Source organism: Setaria viridis, chromosome 7 (genome assembly GCF_005286985.2).
Source record: "Setaria viridis chromosome 7, Setaria_viridis_v4.0, whole genome shotgun sequence".
NCBI lineage: Eukaryota > Viridiplantae > Streptophyta > Magnoliopsida > Poales > Poaceae > Setaria > Setaria viridis.
Window position 1 is genome coordinate 10,168,128 of NC_048269.2, and position 20,401 is coordinate 10,188,528.

General features: G+C 44.1%; 1 protein-coding gene across 1 annotated transcript; it reads left to right on the forward strand.

Moving 5' to 3' along the window:
- The first annotated feature begins 15,554 nt into the window (after window positions 1-15,554).
- On the forward strand, window positions 15,555-20,175 carry LOC117864073 (protein FAR1-RELATED SEQUENCE 5). The gene is made up of 5 exons (XM_034748061.2): window positions 15,555-15,728; window positions 17,003-17,051; window positions 17,335-17,442; window positions 17,544-17,627; window positions 17,713-20,175. The coding sequence occupies exons 2-5, from the start codon at window positions 17,019-17,021 to the stop codon at window positions 19,720-19,722; spliced, it is 2,235 nt and encodes a 744-aa protein (XP_034603952.1). The 5' UTR covers window positions 15,555-15,728; window positions 17,003-17,018; the 3' UTR covers window positions 19,723-20,175.
- Window positions 20,176-20,401: the final 226 nt, after the last annotated feature.

Genomic DNA, 20,401 nt, shown 5'->3' on the forward strand with positions numbered 1-20,401 from the left:
GATTTGAGTCCTACCTACTTGTGGCATTGTCGTTTGGGTCATATAAGTGAAAAGCGCATGAAGAAGCTCCATTCTGATGGACTTCTAACTTCGTTTGATTTTGAATCATACGAGACATGTGAGGCTTGCTTGCTAGGCAAGATGACCAAGACACCTTTCACAGGATTTCCTGAGAAAGCAGTAGACTTGTTGGAACTCGTACATAGTGATGTATGCGGACCAATGAGCACGACGGCCAGAGGAGGATTCCAATACTTCATAACTTTCACTGATGATTTTAGTAGATATGGCTATGTCTACTTGATGAGGCACAAGTCTGAAACCTTTGAAAAGTTCAAGGAATTTCAGAATGAAGTTGAAAATCAGCGTGGCAAGAAAATTAAGGCCTTACGATCTGATCGTGGAGGCGAGTATTTGAGCCACGAGTTTAGCAATCATCTAAAGAGTTGCGGAATTGTTCCACAACTTACACTGCCTGGAACACCTCAGAGAAACGGTGTATCCGAGCGACATAATCGAACTTTGTTAGACATGGTTCGATCAATGATGAACCAGTCGGACCTACCGTTGTCATTTTGGGGATACGCTCTAGAAACAACAGCTTTCACACTTAATAGGGTACCATCTAAATCCGTAGTTAAGACACCATATGAGATATGGACTGGAAAGGTTCCCAGTTTGTCTTTTCTAAAGATTTGGGGATGTGAAGTGTTTGTCAAGCGACTTTAGTCGGACAAGATCACACCCAAGTCGGATAAGTGCATTTTCGTGGGATATCCAAAGGAAACTTTGGGATATTATTTCTACAACCGATCAGAAGGCAAAGTGTTTATCGCTCGGAACGGGATTTTCCTAGAGAAAGAGTTTCTCAAAGGAGAAAAGAGTGGAAAGACAGTGCATCTTGAAGAAGTTCAAGATGAGCCGATCGAGCAAGAATCAATGAGTGATACTAACGTAGCAGAACAAGTTGAGATACCCATGGCAAGAGAAGCACCACCACAACCACGAAGGTCAGCAAGGCTCCGCAAAATGCGGGAAATATTATTGTTGGACAATGATGAGCCTGCGACATATGCAGAAGCAATGATGGACCCAGACTCCAAAAAATGGCAGAGTGCCATGCAATCCGAAATAGAGTCCATGGGAGACAATCAAGTTTGGAACTTGGTTGACCCGCCTGATGGTGTTAAAGCCATAGAGTGCAAGTGGATCTATAAGAAGAAAAAGGACATGGATGGAAATGTTCACATCTATAAAGCAGGACTTGTTGCAAAAGGTTTTCGACAAGTTCAAGGAGTTGACTACGATAAGACCTTCTCGCCCGTAGTGATGCTTAAGTCCATTCGGATTATTCTAGCTATAGCTGCATATTTCGATTATGAGATATGGCAGACGGATGTCAAGACAGCTTTCCTGAATGGAAACCTAGCTGAGGACGTGTATATGATACAGCCTGAGGGTTTTGTCGATCCGAAAAATGCTGGAAAGGTATGCAAGCTTCAGAGATCCATTTATGGATTGAAGCAAGCATCTAGGAGTTGGAACATTCGTTTTGATGAAGTGGTCAAAGGGTTTGACTTCACCAAGAACGAAGAAGAGTCTTGTGTTTATAAGAAGGTTAGTGGGAGCTCTGTAGTATTTCTAATCTTCTATGTGGATGACATATTACTGATTGGAAATAACATTCCTATGCTTGAGTCCGTAAAGACTTCACTGAAAAATAGTTTTTCGATGAAGGACTTAGGGGAAGCGGCATATGTTCTGGGCATTAAGATCTATAGAGATAGATCGAGAAGGCTTATAGGTTTAAGCCAAGATACTTACATTGACAAAGTGTTGAAGCGGTTCAGCATGGAAGAGACAAAGAAAGGGTTCTTACCTATGTCACATGGCATACATCTCAGCAAGACTCAGTGTCCTTCGACTACTGATGAGTGGGATCGCATGAGTAGAGTACCATATGCCTCGGCTATTGGATCTATCATGTATGCAATGATAAGTACTCACCCAGATGTTTCATATGCGCTAAGTATGACAAGCAGACACCAATCTCATCCAGGTGAGAGTCACTGGACAGCGGTGAAAAACATTCTTAAGTACTTGAGAAGCACTAAAGATATGTTCCTCGTCTGTGAAGGTGAGGAGGAGCTCGTTGTAACAGGTTACACCGATGCTAGTTTCCAAACTGACAGAGATGATTCAAAGTCACAATCAGGATTTGTGTTCACGCTAAATGGTGGTGCTGTTAGTTGGAAGAGTTCCAAGCAAGAGACGGTGGCCGATTCTACGACATAAGCCGAGTACATCGCGGCTTCGGAAGCCGCGAAGGAGGGTGTTTGGATAAGGAATTTCCTCATTGAGCTTGGTGTGTTCCCGAATGTGTCCAGCCCATTGAATCTCTACTGTGATAACAATGGGGCAATTGCGCAAGCAAAGGAGCCAAGGAACCACCAGAAGAACAAACACGTAATGCGGCGATTTCATCTCATTCGAGACTTCGTTAACCGGGGTGAGATCAAGATATGCAAAATACACACGGATCTGAACATTTCTGATCCGTTGACAAAACCACTCCCGCAGGCTAAGCATGATGTGCATGTAAGAGCTATGGGTATTAGGTACCTTCTAGATTGACTCTAGTTCAAGTGGGAGACTGTTGGAGGTATGCCCTAGAGGCAATCATAGAGATGATGATATTCCATTTGTATCCATGATTTGTATATTGTGTTCATTGAATATCCATTAAAGGCTACTTGAATTGATTTGCAATTATGTGAAATGTATGTGAAACTCTTAACTTGTATGGTTATTCTAAAGTTGTCCCTAGTCGGAGTTCATGTGAGGACACACATGAATATTAGACTAGCACATGTATTAGTTGATGACTATGTTTCACAAGTCATGGACATGGAGATGTTGAACTAATAATGTGGACACATGTGGAGACATGTGCTAGGACTGACCCAACACGAGAAGTAGTTCTCTCTTTAAACAACATATACGCTTTGTCCTTGGACCTGAGATTGTCGCATGTATTCTAGATGTGGATCGACCTACTTAGGGGCTATCAAACGCTACGCCGTAACAGGGTAGTTATAAAGGTAGCTTTCGGGTTTGTCAAGAAGCATGCTATGAGACATGATCAATCAAGATGGGATTTGCCCCTCTCTTATTGAGAGTGATATCTCTGGGCCCCTCGAGTGATCGGATCCGAAAATGCATGGCCATGCTACGTACGGTTAAGAGTTAATCTACAACGGGATTCCGAATCACAGGATCGAGAAAGAGCGGTCGGCTTGAAGCTAGACCAAATATCGTGAGGCAGAGGGAATAGCTTGTATATTATATTGTGATGGTTTGTCTGATATGATCTTCGTGTGCGTATAGGAGTTGGCACGTCTTGCTAGAGGCCGCTACCGACTATTGGGCTGAGTAGGAGTACTCGGGCCATGTCTATACGTATCGAACCCATAGGGTCACACACTTAAGGGGCTGGAAGCCCAATTCGGATCTGATCCGAGTTGGATTAGGTTTAGAAGTACTAATGGGCCTCGGACCCAGAGGCCCATCAGGAACCTCTATAAATAGAGGGGTGGGGGTGCCCTAGGGTTTACACCTTTTGGCGAAACTCATCTGCCGCGCCTCCCACGCCCTCGCCTGTTGCAACTCACGGATCTAGCAGTCCGGCTTGCGACGCTTCCTCCCTGCACGTGTGGATACCTTGGAGGTGTTACGCCTGCAGCACTTGAACGAGCCGCCGACGAGCCACGACGAGCCGCCGACGAGCCACGACGAGCTGACGACGAGCCGCGGCACGAGGGCGATCTTGCTGCACGTGGACGAGCTGCTGAGGAGTTGCTGGACGTTGACGTGATCGACTACGTACGACTACGTTGATCGTCTTCACTGCATCGACACAAATCTACATCTTCCGCACTAGTAGTGCGTCGAGTGGTAATCCCGTGATCCTTATACGGCAGTTCTTCCTGGTTTTACGCGGTAGAAATTTTGATTTGCACTAGTGTAGCCTACCTTGTATCCCAACAATTTCTCAGGAGTTGAAGTCGAGGCCGACTTAGCAGCAGATCTCTTGCGGACTACTCGGTGTTTCTTTACAGGAGGAGAAGGCTCGTCCTCTAATTCCTCAACAACCGATTCTTTTTCCTCTAACTGCGCCAGATAGCCGGCAAGAACTCGGGACTACAAAAACAAGTTGATATTCAAACAAATATCCCAAGAGTTCAAAAAAGTACAAGTCAAGTGAAAGACCATACCACTTCTGGCTGATACCAAGCATCATACTAACAAAGAGCTGAAGGAATAACTGGTACTCCTTGATAGTTCCTAAAGAACTTGGCCAGCAGCGCCTCCACATCATCGTCAGATATATCCTCAGCGGACATACACGATGGATCATCAAATTCTGAGTACTCACCCCCCGAGTGAACCCGTTTCTGAAGAGGCTGAACTCTTCTCTTGAGAAAACTGGCTGCCACATTAACTCCAGTCAAGCCCAGTACTTTCAACTCGGCAATCTGGGTCATCAAGTAGTCGAGCTCTGGGGTATCTTCAGGCTCGCTCACCCAGTTCTCTGCATGCTTAGGGGCGTGACCTGTGACTACCGGAAGGCAAGGCTCGTGGTTTCCAATGTAGAACCATCTCCTTTTCCACTCCCCATGGGAGTCAGTCAAATTGTAGTCAATATACGTGCCCGAGTTCCTGAGTTGGAACCCGGTGCCTCCAAAGACCTCTGTCCTAATGGCACTAGGCTGAGGCTTGCAACGAAACAGCTTCCTAAATAGCTCAAGGCTAGGAGGAACCCCCAGCTAAACCTCACACAAGTGTACAAAAATTAACATATACAGCACACCACTGGGATTCAGATGAACAAGTTGAAGCTTGTAGTACTCGAGGATACCTCTGAAGATGTCGGAGGTGGGCACTGCCAACCCCCTCTCCAAAAAATGTGCAAGCATAGCTGTCTTGTTCGGGTCCTTCTCGAACTGCCAAGCATTAGCAAAAGCAGGCCTCCACTCGAGTACCTTTTTTGGCTGCAGAAGCTTTGTATCGACAAGTGCTTGAACGGCCGCTTCCTTCATCACGGAGTTCTGCCATGTAACTCCAGGCGGCGGCAGTGCAGTCTGATTTGTCGGACCCACCTTCGGTGTCGGCAACACCAGTTCCTTCCCCTTCTTCGACTTCACCTTGCCCGCCGCTGGAGCTTTGCCCTGAGTCTTCTCGGGTTTCTTCCCCATCTTCTTGGTGCGCATCCGTCGGCTTCAGCCGTAGCAAAATGCACTCAACCTCGAATCTTTCTCAAAAGAGCAGCAATGGCAGCGGTGGCGCTAGACAATCGTGATGGTGCAAACAAGGAACAGAAAAGTAGAGGAGGAAGAAAAGGAGATCTATTAAAGTGGAGCGAAAACCTAACCGAAAGGGGGCCCTCCAGTTATATCTCCATCGTCCCCGGATTCCAAGCGTCAGTTACGCAACGGAAAGGTTTTAAACAGATTTAATGCCATAACACCCAACGGCTACTCCTATCAACGGGTTTTGACCACTTCAATGACAAAAATCGCCTAAGTGCTCGAGGGCTACGGGTACCGTACCCGATGGTCAGAATTTTCTTTTTCAGATTACCAAGAGTAAAACAGCCAAGAAGCAGGATTGACCCTAAGCCTGACTCTTCGACTCAACCTAAGGCTCGGGGGCTGCTCCATATGGAGTGCGATTGTCATCGCACCACCATATAAAATTCTTGGAATAAGAAGCAACTCAAAGGAACAAGAAGAGTACCTTCCAACCACACGACAGTACTCGAGCACCATGAACACTACAACCTCTACGAAGGAATACTCGGATAGTGCCCACAGTACTCGAGACTGCGGCGCATGACTACAAAGTACTCGGGGGCTTGTCGGGCATGCACCCCAGGCCCACGAGTAGACCTTGAACGGCCCACCAAGGGACGTACTCAGATATGATCAAGACAAGGGGATAGGCGTATCCCACTCAGGCTAGTCAAGTGTGTATATGGAAACTACTCGGACCATACCGAGTAGAACTCTGTAATTGTACTCGGCTAGGACTCGGACTTGTAACCCTGCCCTCCCGTGTATATAAGGGCGGGCAGGGACCCCCCCTCAAACAGAACAACTCCAAGTGTATCTAAGATCAATACAAACAAACACATAGGATATAGGGTATTACGCGATCTAGCGGCCCGAACCTGTCTAAATCATGTTCCTTGCGTCACCATTGACTCCTTGATTCTCGACGACCCTTACCGCATAAAAGACCACCTAGGATACCCCTAGGCGGGTTGCCGGTCTAAAACACCGACATTCACCTTGCCTCTATCATTTTCACCTTCATTTTTATATATCAAACAGTTACTTTCTATTAAAGTCTTTTACTATCACTTTTTACTCAAGGACCGAGTCTATAAGGATTATCGAAGGGGAAGAACCCTAATTATCTCTAGAGTAACTTTAGCAGTAGTTGAGCCATCACTACGACGATTGCTTGCATCGGGACTCTGTCATTTCCAATCGAAGCTACTATCGTTGTTCTTTCTATCTATCTGTATTGCCTCTCGATTTTGTTCTTCTTGATTCTTCTTAGCTATGGAGGCAGTTTGTGCAATTGTGCTTCCAAGCAAATCTTTGATTTTGTTCTTCTTGATTCTTCTTATCTATGGAGGCAATTTGTGCAATTGTGCTTCCAAGCAAATCTCAGCTTCCGCTTTGTTGTGGTGGAAGATTTCGAAGCATTTGCCTTGTTCTGCTTTGCTGTGGTGAAAGATTTCGAATCTTTGCCTTGTGCATATTTTACAATTGCTCTATCAGTATTTGAGTGTTTCATAGTTCGTCAGACATGGGTGCATTCAGCGTTCAACGCTTCGGCCTGGTGGGGGTAAACAATCAACTTTCATCCTTCCTTTGAGAAGGAGGATGTAACACCCCACTTCAAAATCTGCTTACAACCTAGCTCCTCACGTGAAACAGTCCCACATATACATTGCACCTCTCTTATACTTTCATCCTCACTTCGTGTAAAAAGGTTAATTTGGAGGTGCTATGTTCGGAACGATAAGGATTATAAGCTGGCCCTCACCCCCTAAACTTCCAAGGTGGTACTAAACCCACTACAATCATAGTTGAGCCATATGAGCCAACAACTTCAACTACTATAGGATATTGGGCTGGGGTATTACGGTGAAGCCCCCACCCATATACTTTTCTTCAAAAGCTTCAGCTTTAACTCATAACACGGCTTTTATTTCATCTCCCAAAAAAGATTGAGCATTTTCTTGGGCTAATCTGTTGCCCCATGCATCTCTCAAAACTCAAAACTCCCGAATTTAATGGCCTGCTGCACTTCCGCTTTTAGAAAAGAACAACGAACAATCATCAGCGAAAGCAAGTGTGGTATCCTCAGAGCTCTTTGGCAAACTTTCAGAGTTTGTATCTCATCTATATCTACTGCATTTGATAAAGAAGTGGAGAACCTTCTACTACGAACAGGAACAAGTAAGGAGGCAAAGAAACCCCTTGACATAATCCTCTCATAGGAGTAAAAGTTTCCAACAGGTGACCTGATGAGGACATCACCTGCTCGGATACAACCACATTAGTAACTTTTGATTCACAGGTGAAATAATTCTTTACCATGATTGTATTTGATATATTTGATGAATTAATGTTGCACCATGATGTGTGTTCGTTGTCAATTTTAGAAATACATACGTGGATCAAAAATAGTGTTAAACACACATGGAAGGTATAGAGGACCAAAGAAGTAGATTGGGGCCAAGTCCAAGTATTCACAATGTCCTTGTTGGAGGTATTCCCTAGAGGCAATCATAGCGATGATGATATTCCATTTGTATCCATGATTTATATTGTGTTCATTGAATATCCATTAAAGGCTACTTGAATTGATTTGCAATTATGTGAATTGTATGTGAAACTCTTTACTTGTATGGTTATTCTAAAGTTGTCCCTAGTCGGAGTTCATGTGAGGACAGACATGAATATTAGACTAGCACATGTACTAGTTGATGACTATGTTTCACAAGTCATGGACATGGAGATGTTGAACTAATAATGTGGGCACATGTGGAGACATATGCTAGGACTGATCCAACACGAGAAGTAGTTCTCTCTTTACACAACATATACGCTTTGTCCTTAGACCTGAGATTGTCGCATGTACTCAAGATGTGGATCGACTTACTTAGGGGCTATCAAACGCTACACCGTAACAGGGTAGTTATAAAGGTAGTTTTCAGGTTTGTCAAGAAGCATGCTATGAGACATGGTCAATCAAGATGGGATTTGCCCCTCTCTGATTGAGAGTGATATCTCTGGGCCCCTCGAGTGATCGGATCTGAAAATGCATGGCCATGCTACGTACGGTTAAGAGTTAACCTACAAAGGGATTCCGAATCACAGGATCGAGAAAGAGCGATCGGCTTGAAGCTAGACCAAATGTCGCGAGGCAAAGGGAATAGCATGTATATAATATTGTGATGGTTCGTCTGATATGATCTTCGTGTGCATATAGGAGTTGGCACGTCTTGCTAGAGGCCGCTACCGACTATTGGGCCGAGTAGGAGTACTCGGGCCATGTCTATATGTATCCGAACCCATAGGGTCACACACTTAAGGGGCTGGAAGCCCAATTCGGATGTGATCTGAGTTGGATTAGGTTTAGAAGTACCAATGGGCCTCGGACCCAGAGGCCCGTCAAGAACCTCTATAAATAGAGGGGTAGGGGCACCCTAGGGTTTACACCTTTTGGCGAAACACATCTGCCGCGCCTCCCACGCCCTCGCCTGTTGCAATTCACGGATCTAGCAGTCCGGCTTGCGACGCTTCCTCCCTGCACGTGTGGATACCTTGGAGGTGTTGCGCCTGCAGCACTTGGACAAGCCACGACGAGCCGCCGACGAGCCACGACGAGCCGACGACGAGCCGCGGCACGAGGGCGATCTTGCTGCACGTGGACGAGCTGCTGAGGAGCTGCTGAACGTTGACGTGATCGACTACGTACGACTGCGTTGATCGACTACGTACGACTACGTTGATCGACTTCGCTGAATCGACGCAAATCTACATCTTCCGCACCAGTAGTGCGTCGAGTGGTAATCCCGTGATCCTTATACGGCACTTTTTCCTGGTTTTACGCGGTAGAAATTTTGATTTGCGCTAGTGTAGCCTACCTCGTATCCCAACAGTGGTATCAGAGCCGTAGCTGTTTTGTTTTGGATTCGGGATGTGTGCATATGGAGATATGCGAGTTTTCAGTTTGATCTATGTCCTGGTTTCATGTTCTTGCTGCAATGGTAGTGTAACGACATACTTCTACCGGTCGGTTTCCACCATCGGAGTTAAGTGATACACGTAATTCCAGTTGCAGTGAGCGAAGATCAATGTGATTGGTCGAATCAAAATCCAGGTTCATACGCCAGGCGCATGAGATGTGCAATAGTAGATGGGATCTACTACCGGGGTCGGGATTTTTGCCGTGTGTGTATGCTTCGGTAAATCAGCCATAACTTTTCGGTACGATCTCGGATTGGGGCAAATTTTATATAAAAATTGATCTACAGAAAAAGTTTCAGCGAAATTAGATTTCCCAAATTTGGCTTGGAAGATGGAGTTTCGGGCATCCGAAGTTTGGAACGTTAGGACGCTTAACTCTGTTTTGCAGGATGCATGTATGTATCTTGTGACCAGTATGGCCCCTTTGTGTATGTGATGCATGTGTGTAACTCATTCGTGACCTGCGTGTCGCACTTACGACAACACGGCAGGAGCCATATGTGTTGTCACCTTAATATATTTAATGGTCTGTGTACCAATCTGTGATGATCCAAGCAACTATGTAATCTTCATTGCTAGCTTCTTTACTAGCTATTAGGCGTAATAGCATGTTCTAGTTCTTGGAGGACTCATCACCAGGAGGATGGCACGCATGGAACATGAAGATGGAGATCACCATGGTGAACAGGTTCTATGGAGATGGAGATCACCATAAGAAAATAGGTCATACTGTGTCACAACTGTGTGAATGCTATTCTGTTTATGTTTTACTTTCTGCATGCTGTGATGTTAGAAGTAGAACGATCCCTCACAAAGTTTAAGTTAGTATGCCCTCCCAACTAAAACTTGCATCGTCCCATGTCTTGTACAATTAGTGGTGGGTCTATGAAATTAGGGTGCCACTAGTTTTCCTTGACTAGACGGGTTTGTGTCGGACACTTACACGCATAAGGGTTGGTTTGCTTAACAAGGTTATCTTAACGGTTAAGGACCTTGGGGCATAAAGGTTGGGCGCCGAGATATGGAGATGTCACCCAACAACAGGAGTCATATGTGATATGATTAGCAAAAGTTGCTTACCGATCTACCTTGTTTGCTAGCGGTGATGCTAAAGCTCACTTGTAGACTTGTTAGTTGTGGATCCTGAATCACTAAGTATCAATAGAGGGATATTGATTTTAGTGGGAGTAGATTCTGTTAAAATAGTTTAACGTAAGTGCTAAAAGGCCTCGGCCTAATGATTTGAGTCCTACCTACTTGTGGCATTGTCGTTTGGGTCATATAAGTGAAAAGCGCATGAAGAAGCTCCATTCTGATGGACTTCTAACTTCGTTTGATTTTGAATCATACGAGACATGTGAGGCTTGCTTGCTAGGCAAGATGACCAAGACGCCTTTCACAGGATTTCCTGAGAAAGCAGTAGACTTGTCTGAACTCGTACATAGTGATGTATGCGGACCAATGAGCACAACGGCTAGAGGAGGATTCCAATACTTCATAACTTTTACTGATGATTTTAGTAGATATGGCTATGTCTACTTGATGAGGCACAAGTCTGAAACCTTTGAAAAGTTCAAGGAATTTCAGAATGAAGTTGAAAATCAGCGTGGCAAGAAAATTAAGGCCTTACGATCTGATCGTGGAGGCGAGTATTTGAGCCACGAGTTTAGCAATCATCTAAAGAGTTGCGGAATTGTTCCTCAACTTACGCCGCCTGGAACACCTCAAAGAAACGGTGTATCCGAGCGACGTAATCGAACTTTGTTAGACATGGTTCGATCAATGATGAGCCAGTCGGACCTACCGTTGTCATTTTAGCGATACGCTCTAGAAACAACAGCTTTCACACTTAATAGGGTACCATCTAAATCCGTAGTTAAGACACCATATGAGATATGGACTAGAAAGGTTCCCAGTTTGTCTTTTCTAAAGATTTGGGGATGTGAAGTGTTTGTCAAGTGACTTCAGTCGGACAAGATCACACCCAAGTCGGATAAGTGCATTTTCGTGGGATATCCAAAGGAAACTTTGGGATATTATTTCTACAACCGATCAGAAGGCAAAGTGTTTGTCGCTCGGAACGGCGTTTTCCTAGAGAAAGAGTTTCTCAAAGGACAAAAGAGTGGAAAGACAGTGCATCTTGAATAAGTTCAAGATGAGCCCATCGGGCAAGAATCAATGAGTGATGCTAATGTAGCAGAACAAGTTGAGATACCCATGGAAAGAGAAGCACCGCCACAACCACGAAGGTCGGCAAGGCTCCGCGAAATGCGGGAAATATTATTGTTGGACAATGATGAGCCTGCGACATATGCAGAAGCAATGATGGACCCAGACTCCGAAAAATGGCAGAGTGCCATGCAATCCGAAATAGAGTCCATGGGAGACAATCAAGTTTGGAACTTGGTTGACCCGCTTGATGGTGTTAAAGCCATAGAGTGCAAGTGGATCTATAAGAAGAAAAAGGACATGGATGGAAATGTTCACATCTATAAAGCACGACTTGTCGCAAAAGATTTTCGACAAGTTCAAGGAGTTGACTACGACGAGACCTTCTCACCCGTGGTGATGCTTAAGTCCATTCGGATTATTCTAGCTATAGCTGCATATTTCGATTATGAGATATGGCAGATGGATGTCAAAACAGCTTTCCTTAATGGAAACCTAGCTGAGGACGTGTATATGATACAGCCCAAGGGTTTTGTCAATCCGAAAAATGCTGGAAAGGTATGCAAGCTTCAGAGACCCATTTATGGATTGAAGCAAGCATCTAGGAGTTGGAAACATTCATTTTGATGAAGTGGTCAAAGGGTTTGACTTTACCAAGAACGAAGAAGAGTCTTGTATTTACAAGAAGGTTAGTGGGAGCTCTGTAGTATTTCTAATCTTATATGTGGATGACATATTGCTGATTGGAAAATAACATTCCTATGCTTCTGTCCGTAAAGACTTCACTGAAAAATAGTTTTTCGATGAAGGACTTAGGGGAAGCGGCATATATTCTGGGCATTAAGATCTATAGAGATAGATCGAGAAGACTTATAGGATTAAGCCAAGATACTTACATTGACAAAGTGTTGAAGCGGTTCAGCATGGAAGAGGCAAAGAAAGGGTTCTTGCCTATGTCACATGGCATACATCTCAGCAAGACTCAGTGTCCTTCGACTGCTGATGAGCGGGATTGCATGAGTAGAGTGCCATATGCCTCGGCTATTGGATCTATCATGTATGCAATGATAAGTACTCGTCCAGATGTTTCATATGCACTAAGTATGACAAGCAGACACCAGTCTGATCCAGGTGAGAGTCACTGGACAACGGTGAAAAACATTCTTAAGTACTTGAGAAGGACTAAAGATATGTTCCTCGTCTATGGAGGTGAGGAGGAGCTCAGTGTAACATGTTACACCGATGCTAGTTTCCAAACCGACAGAGATGATTCAAAGTCACAATCAAGATTTGTGTTCACGCTAAATGGTGGTGCTGTTAGTTGGAAGAGTTCCAAGCAGGAGACGGTGGTCGATTCTACGACAGAAGCCGAGTACATCGCGGCTTCGGAAGCCGCGAAGGAAGATGTTTGGATAAGGAATTTCCTCATTGAGCTTGGTGTGTTCCCGAACACATCCAGCCCATTGAATCTGTATTGTGATAACAATGGGGCAATTGCGCAAGCAAAGGAGCTAAGGAACCATCAGAAGAACAAACACGTAATGCGGCGATTTCATCTCATTCGAGACTTCGTTAACCGGGGTGAGATCAAGATATGCAAAATACACACGGATCTGAACATTTCTGATCCGTTGACAAAACCACTCCCGAAGGCTAAGCATGATGCGCATGTAAGAGCTATGGATATTAGGTACCTTCTAGATTGACTACTTTAGATGATGATATTCCATTTGTATCCATGATTTATATTGTGTTTCTTGAATATCCATTAAAGGCTACTTGAATTGATTTGCAATTATGTGAATTGTATGTGAAACTCTTTACTTGTATGGTTATTCTAAAGTCTAGTCGGAGTTCATGTGAGGACAGACATGAATATTAGACTAGCACATGTATTAGTTGATGACTATGTTTCACAAGTCATGGACATGGAGATGTTGAACTAATAATGTGGGCACATGTGGAGACACGTGCTAGGACTGACCCAACATGAGAAGTAGTTCTCTCTTTACACAACATATACGCTTTGTCCTTAGACCTGATATTGTCGCATGTACTCAAGATGTGGATCAACTTACTTAGGGGCTATCAAACGCTACGCCGTAACAGGGTAGTTATAAAGTTAGTTTTCAGGTTTGTCAAGAAGCATGATATGAGACATGGTCAATCAAGATGGGATTTGCCCCTCTTTGATTGAGAGTGATATCTCTGGGCCTCTCGAGTGATCGGATCCGAAAATGCATGGCCATGCTACGTACGGTTAAGAGTTAACCTACAAAGGGATTCCAAATCACAGGATCGAGAAAGAGCGGTCGGCTTGAAGCTAGACCAAATGTCGTGAGGCAAAGGGAATAGCATGTATATGATGTTGTGATGGTTCGTCTGATATGATCTTTGTGTGCATATAGGAGTTGGCACGTCTTGCTAGAGGCCGCTACCGACTATTGGGCCGAGTAGGAGTACTCGGGCCATGTCTATATGTATCCGAACCCATAGGGTCACACACTTATGGGGCTAGAAGCCCAATTCGGATGTGATCCGAGTTGGATTAGGTTTAGAAGTACTAATGGGCCTCGGACCCAGAGGCCCGTCAGGAACCTCTATAAATAGAGGGGTAGGGGCGCCCTAGGGTTTACACCTTTTTCGAAACACATCTGCCGCGCCTCCCATGCCCTCGCCTGTTGCAACTCACGGATCTAGCAGTCCGGCTAGCGACGCTTCCTCCCTGCACGTGTGGATACCTTGGAGGTGTTGCACCTGCAGCACTTGGACGAGCCACGACGAGCCGCCGACGAGCCACGACGAGCCGACGACGAGCCGCGGCACGAGGGCGATCTTGCTGCAAGTGGACGAGCTGCTGAGGAGCTGCTGGATGTTGACGTGATCGACTACGTACGACTACGTTGATCGACTACATACGACTACGTTGATCGACTTCGCTGCATCGACGCAAATCTACATCTTCCGCACCAGTAGTGCGTCGAGTGGTAATCCCGTGATTTTTATACGGCAGTTTTTCCTGGTTTTACGCGGTAGAAATTTTGATTTGCGCTAGTGTAGCCTACCTTGTATCCCAACAGTCCTCCACCAGTCCACCATGTCACTTTTGGCCGAAGGAAAGAAAGAGATCCAATTCAACACGTTTTGGGGCTGGATTCGGACTGCAGCTTTGTGCCAACTTGTAACGGCCACCATGACCTCATCTGGACTCCGCTTTGGACGTTCAAGTACTCCTTCGAATTATTATGAAGCATATTTTCATATGGATTCGGACTCATATCCATACCTTTTCTGATGCAGCTACAATGACCGAATTACTACCGAGAGGTTTTCTGTCAAAAGGTGCTGCGTCACCTTATTTTAGCCCAATGAGCCGTGTATCAAGTTGGGTTCATTAGGAACACGTCCTAGGGTTGGAGCACGACCCCAACACCCCCTGGTCGTTCTCATAGGTATTAATAAGGATTGGAGCCGCCACAAACAGATTGAGTTTTGTTTTATTAAAAGTTTAGCCATTGCTACCTCCTTGTAGACTCGTGTGTCGACTAGACCATCTGTTCTACTCGATTTAGAACCCCAACTTTGTGAGTTCAGTTTGGTTGTCATCTCTATATTTGCAATTGAGTTACTTGTTCTTGCTTGTTTCTCGATTGGTTGCAGGAATTACCCTAGTGGTTTGGTTGATCGTGCTCCACAAGATCGCGACGACTATTGGAGGTGATGTATCGGTTTCTAAGACGCAACATCCTTGGATGGTTGTAGTTGGTCCGTGAACGTCTTCTCCATCCCCAAATCGAGTTGTTCACCTTCTCTCATCAAAAGATTGGAAATCAGCTCTAGCGGGTTCTGATCATGACCATTGAAACACACCGAGTAGCTCAGAGAAGAAACGCAAGCCATAATCCATTTTATCCATTGCTGCTCTTCCCGTGCGTTTTGTTTTTTTAGCTGCCCCGTGCGTGCCGTGCGGATAGAGTTGGGGGCACACGGTGTTTTGGTCTGGCCCAATGGCCCATTAGCTTTCTACGAACTACGATCCAGTTTCAGCCCGCAGGCCCAATTGGTCCGTCCCCCCATTCCAGCGGGCAGACCCCCGTGTCCCGGACCGACGGCCACTCCGCCGGCGAGCGGCGACAAAGACGAAAGGGGAAGGAAGGGGACCGGCCCGGCGGCCCCTCTGCCAGCAAGCCGCCGCCGTCTTCGAGCTTTGAGCAGCGAGCGAGTTACGAGGTATTCACTCGCCTCCCTCCCTTCCAGTCCTGCCCCGTTCCGTCGCTCGTTGGTTAGGAAACCCTACCTAGCGCGTTCGCGTTCGCGTCCGCGTCTGCTGTTGATGGTAGTCTTGCCGCCGTCTTATGGGAATCTGTATGGGCTAGAGATGATTAGTGATTCCTTTTCTAGTTTGGAAGCCGCAGTAGCTTTGCCTCGCGCTCGGCCTCATGGATTGTAGACTTTTCTTTTATTAGGTGCTAAAATTAAGACATGTGTGAAACTCGAATCCATGTTTCTGCAATGTATTATTCATCTCCTTGTGCGGCCGATTGCTTCAATCCCCCTCCGCGAGCCATCCCGACTGGAAAAGCCTCACTGACGTGTTTCTGGGATTCAGAATTCCTGAATTGCAACTCTACTTAGTGCCATACCCCAAGGAAAAGGGGATTGATTTCATCCAGGCCGCTGTGGATTGCTGGAGTCTGAACGAAATAGGTGGTTGGGTTGCGGGGAGGTGGAGGGTCTGCCTGACTGCCACACTGTTGGGCACTACCACCTGTTGAGGTGGGACTCTCTATGTGTCGTTAAGGTCTGATAAGATGGAAGTTTAGGTTGCAACACAGCATGGCTGTAGTGGATTCATGTTTGTGCGTGCCTCCTGAGGTTGGGATCACACACAATCAGTAAGTTGTAGGCTTTGAATTCTGTTCGCTTGGCTAGGTCGAATATTATGGTTGCTGCGAGAGCACGTGTCCTCAGTTGGATTAGACGATACGCCATTTTAGTCCAATATAGTCTCTTTTTTAACTTTATTTCTAACTTTGCGTATAGTGGAACTGCTTTTGTTTCTTACCTTAACTGTAATCTATGTATTCTCACCTAATAGAAGCTAAATGGCAGTGTATTCCTTGGGTTATTTCTAGCAATATGACTAGGTGCTGTTGTTATGAAATTATTGGTGGAAGTCTATATTAATATCATTAGCTGTGTATATATATTTATTTGCTTGAGAGTATCCTACATTTCAATCGCTTGTCTGGCTTAATGAAAATAAATACAGTGGCCCTAATCTTGGTAGAAAACATGTGTCCCCCCATAATTGAGATCAATGAGGAAAAGATTGACGGAACTGCTATATCAAGATAGAGCCATTAGGAATTTGAAAGTTGATGATGTAAGCAAGCTAAAGCTCATAATGCATATGAAAATAAAAATCCCTGAAGCAACCTTCAAATTTATCTTATTGTTTATGAAAGATGAATTCGAAACTATCCTAAAAATTTACGTTGCAGGTCCGTGGCAGTAGAAATGGAATCGTATATGGCAGTGATAGCAGAGAAGGTATGAAAAAGGCATGACTTATGTCTTATGACGTTTACTAGTTATGAACATTAGTAGTTACCTGACATGCCTGCAATAAGATGTGCAAATGTTCTATGTGTCTCTTTGCACTGTTCCAAATAATGTGTTGAATTGTTCTTCTTATTTCATCAAAATGCTCCCTTCCATGTTTCAGTGGAAATATTCTACATAACAAAGTAAAGGCTATGTCATTTTAATCAAGAATGCACTAAATGAAAAAATATCAAATTCGCAAAAAAACTTGACATTTTGGTACATGCAGAAAACAAGCATAAGTGAGAAAAATTTGGAAGAAAGATATGAAATCATAGTTACTTCTGAACATGAGGCTGGAAAATTTGGAAATGGTTCAGCTAAGGAAAGTTTGCATGTACGATTGAACAAATACTCTTTGGCACATAGTTTACTACTTTGGAAAACTAGAAAGAAAAAACAATGGACATTAAAGTCCTGTGACACTGTTTTCAGCAGGTACCTCCTTTCCTGTTGAATGGTGCTGGTCCAGGTATGCTATCCGAAATACAGACTGCTGATGCTGATGAAGCATTTATCCAGGTAACTAAATGCAAAAATTTCATTGCATGTTTAAATTGTTGAAGATTAGTTCTCATTGGATGTTATAAACATTTTGAAATTACAGGAACTTGAACAAGAGAATGGGAACCCTATCCTAAATGACGAACCAGATGATGACCTCAATGAATGCCAGGAAGATACAGCTGAAGTTGAAGTTGATTGTGATGAAGACTACTTTTTCCCAAGTCCAGACGAAGTGGAACAGGCTAGGCCTCCAGAGGTTGGCATGGTATTTGCTACGCTAGATGATGCTCAGCGTTTTGTTAATGTCTATGGGCAAGTTACTGGCTTTGTGGTATACAAAGGAAGGAATTACAAGCACAGGAAAATAACATTGCAATGCAATAAAAGCAAGAAGGCAAAAGAGAATGAAATGCGACAAAGGAAAAGGAAAAGAAATACCATTGAGAGAACTGGTTGTCCCATGAGGGTTACTGTGAAACTTGTCGAAGGAAGATGGGAGATAATGGCAGTTCAAAATGAACATAACCATCCACTTTCAAGTTCACCTTCGTTGACCAGATTTTTTCTCAGCCACAAGTATATGTCTGAGGAAGAGAAAAACTTCTCTAGAATATTGCAAGAAAGCAAAATTAAACCAGCAAAGATTATGGAAGTTTTCTGGAGACTGAGGAGGAAATTCAAGAATATACCTGTCCAGAAAATGGCTGTCAACAATTTGGAACAGTCTGATAGGTTAATGAAGATAGAAAATACGGATATAGAAAGCACACTGGAACATGTTAGAAGGTTGCAGAAGGAACAACCTGGGTTCTATTATGCTATAAAGACTGATGGAGATAACACTGTAAGAAGTATCTTTTGGACAGATGCGCAAGCTAGACTTGATTATGCATTATATGGAGATTTCATTTCTTTTGATACATCTTATAGCACTATTGAATATAACATGTTGTTTGCACTGTTAATTGGAATGAATGGGCACGGCAAGGCAACCGTATTTGGTTGGGCCTTACTTGAAGATGAGAGGGCAGAGACATTCTCTTGGTTATTCAGGACATTCTTGGATGTAATGGATGGCAAGAAACCAAGTACTATATTAACACATCAGGACTCAGCTATAACAAAATCAATTGCAGAGGTATTCCATACAGCTTTTCATAGATTCGATATGTGGCATGTGTTGAGGAAAGCTAGAGATGAATTGGGAAGTTTTATGGCACACAGAGGTGGGATGGAAACTGAGCTAACACACCTAGTTTCGAATTCTGTAGCAACTGAAGAATTTGAGAATGGTTGGCAAGCAATGCTTGAGAAATATGACGCAGCATCAAATGCACACTTGGATCTTATGTATCAGACAAGACTAATGTGGGTGCCTGTTTACTTCAAACATGTATTTAGTCCATTTACACAATCCACTGGATGTAGCAAGAGCAAACATTCAATCTTCAAAGACTATGTCCAGCAAAATGATACCATAGAAACTTTCATCAGCCAATATGACATCTTCCAGGAGGAGGCTGTGAGCATTGAAGATGGTGATAGATCTCAGTCAACCCTGAAAAAGCCAGTATACAGTACAAGGCACCCAATAGAAAGGCATGCTGCAGAAATATACACAACGGGAATGTTCTTAAGATTTCAGAAAGAGCTACTTGACGCATCAGCTTTCAATGCTTTTGAAAAAGAAAGAGATGTCATTTATACAGTGAAGAAAGCACTGGATTATGAGGATGCTGAATTTCTTAGAGACTCCTTTTCTGTTGATGTTGACTTGAAAACCAACACGTTTAATTGCATATGTTCAAAGTTTGAGCGAGATGGAATAGTTTGTTGCCATGTTCTGAGACTTTTCACACAGTTCAGCATCAACATGATACCTGAACACTACATTAAACCAAGGTGGACCAAGAAGTTCAGAGAGCAGGAACTACAGAAGTATTGCTCAGAAAAGATAGGATCAGATATTTCGCAAAGCTCCCTGAGATACGCTATGATAATGAACAGGATGGCAGAAAGTTGTGCTGCTGTAAGCAAGGATCCAAATCAAAGCAAAATATTCTTGGAAGAGCATGAAAGAATTTTGTGGAAGCTTACAGATAGAGAATAGGAGGCTGATGAGACAAAATAAAGGGCAACTAAACAAGAAGACAATATTGTGTTTCTGCAAATTAATTTTCAGTGGTTGGGTTGTTTATGGGATAAGACAGTTTTATCTTCCTTAGGTTGTCGTTAGTAGTTTTCTCTAGTCTCAATCTGTTTGAGCCCATTGTAAATTATCATTGTGACCCTTTTCCCCTAGGCAAGGAGAAAGACAGCTCGCTTTCTCACCCTAGCCCGTGCGATAAGACAGCTCGCTTTCTCACCCTTCGTGTGCGTGGCTGCCTCTCGTCTTGAGTTTAGGCCATCTAATCCCACTCCATGGCATTTTGAATTTTTGATATAGCTTCCTAGTTTATTCATTTGTGCTAATAGGCACATGCTTGAATGTTGCTGAACACAGTGATTTCCCAAATGGCTTCCTGACCCTAATTATATTTTCTTGGTAAGTTGGGCCACAAAAGATTGTTATCTGTGATTACTAGCTTATTGTGGAGCTAGCTTGGTGTTCCAAGATTTCCTGCTTTGGAAGGATTAGGATTATGTCGGTCTGTGTTGATGTAAAATCTGAGTTTCAGGATTCTGCGTTGAACAACACGGAGGACCTGGTAGATTTGCTTAATTTCAGTGTAGGCTTCAAATCAGCTCACGAAGGTGCAAGGTGTGCTAGTTAATTTGACCTGTAATTG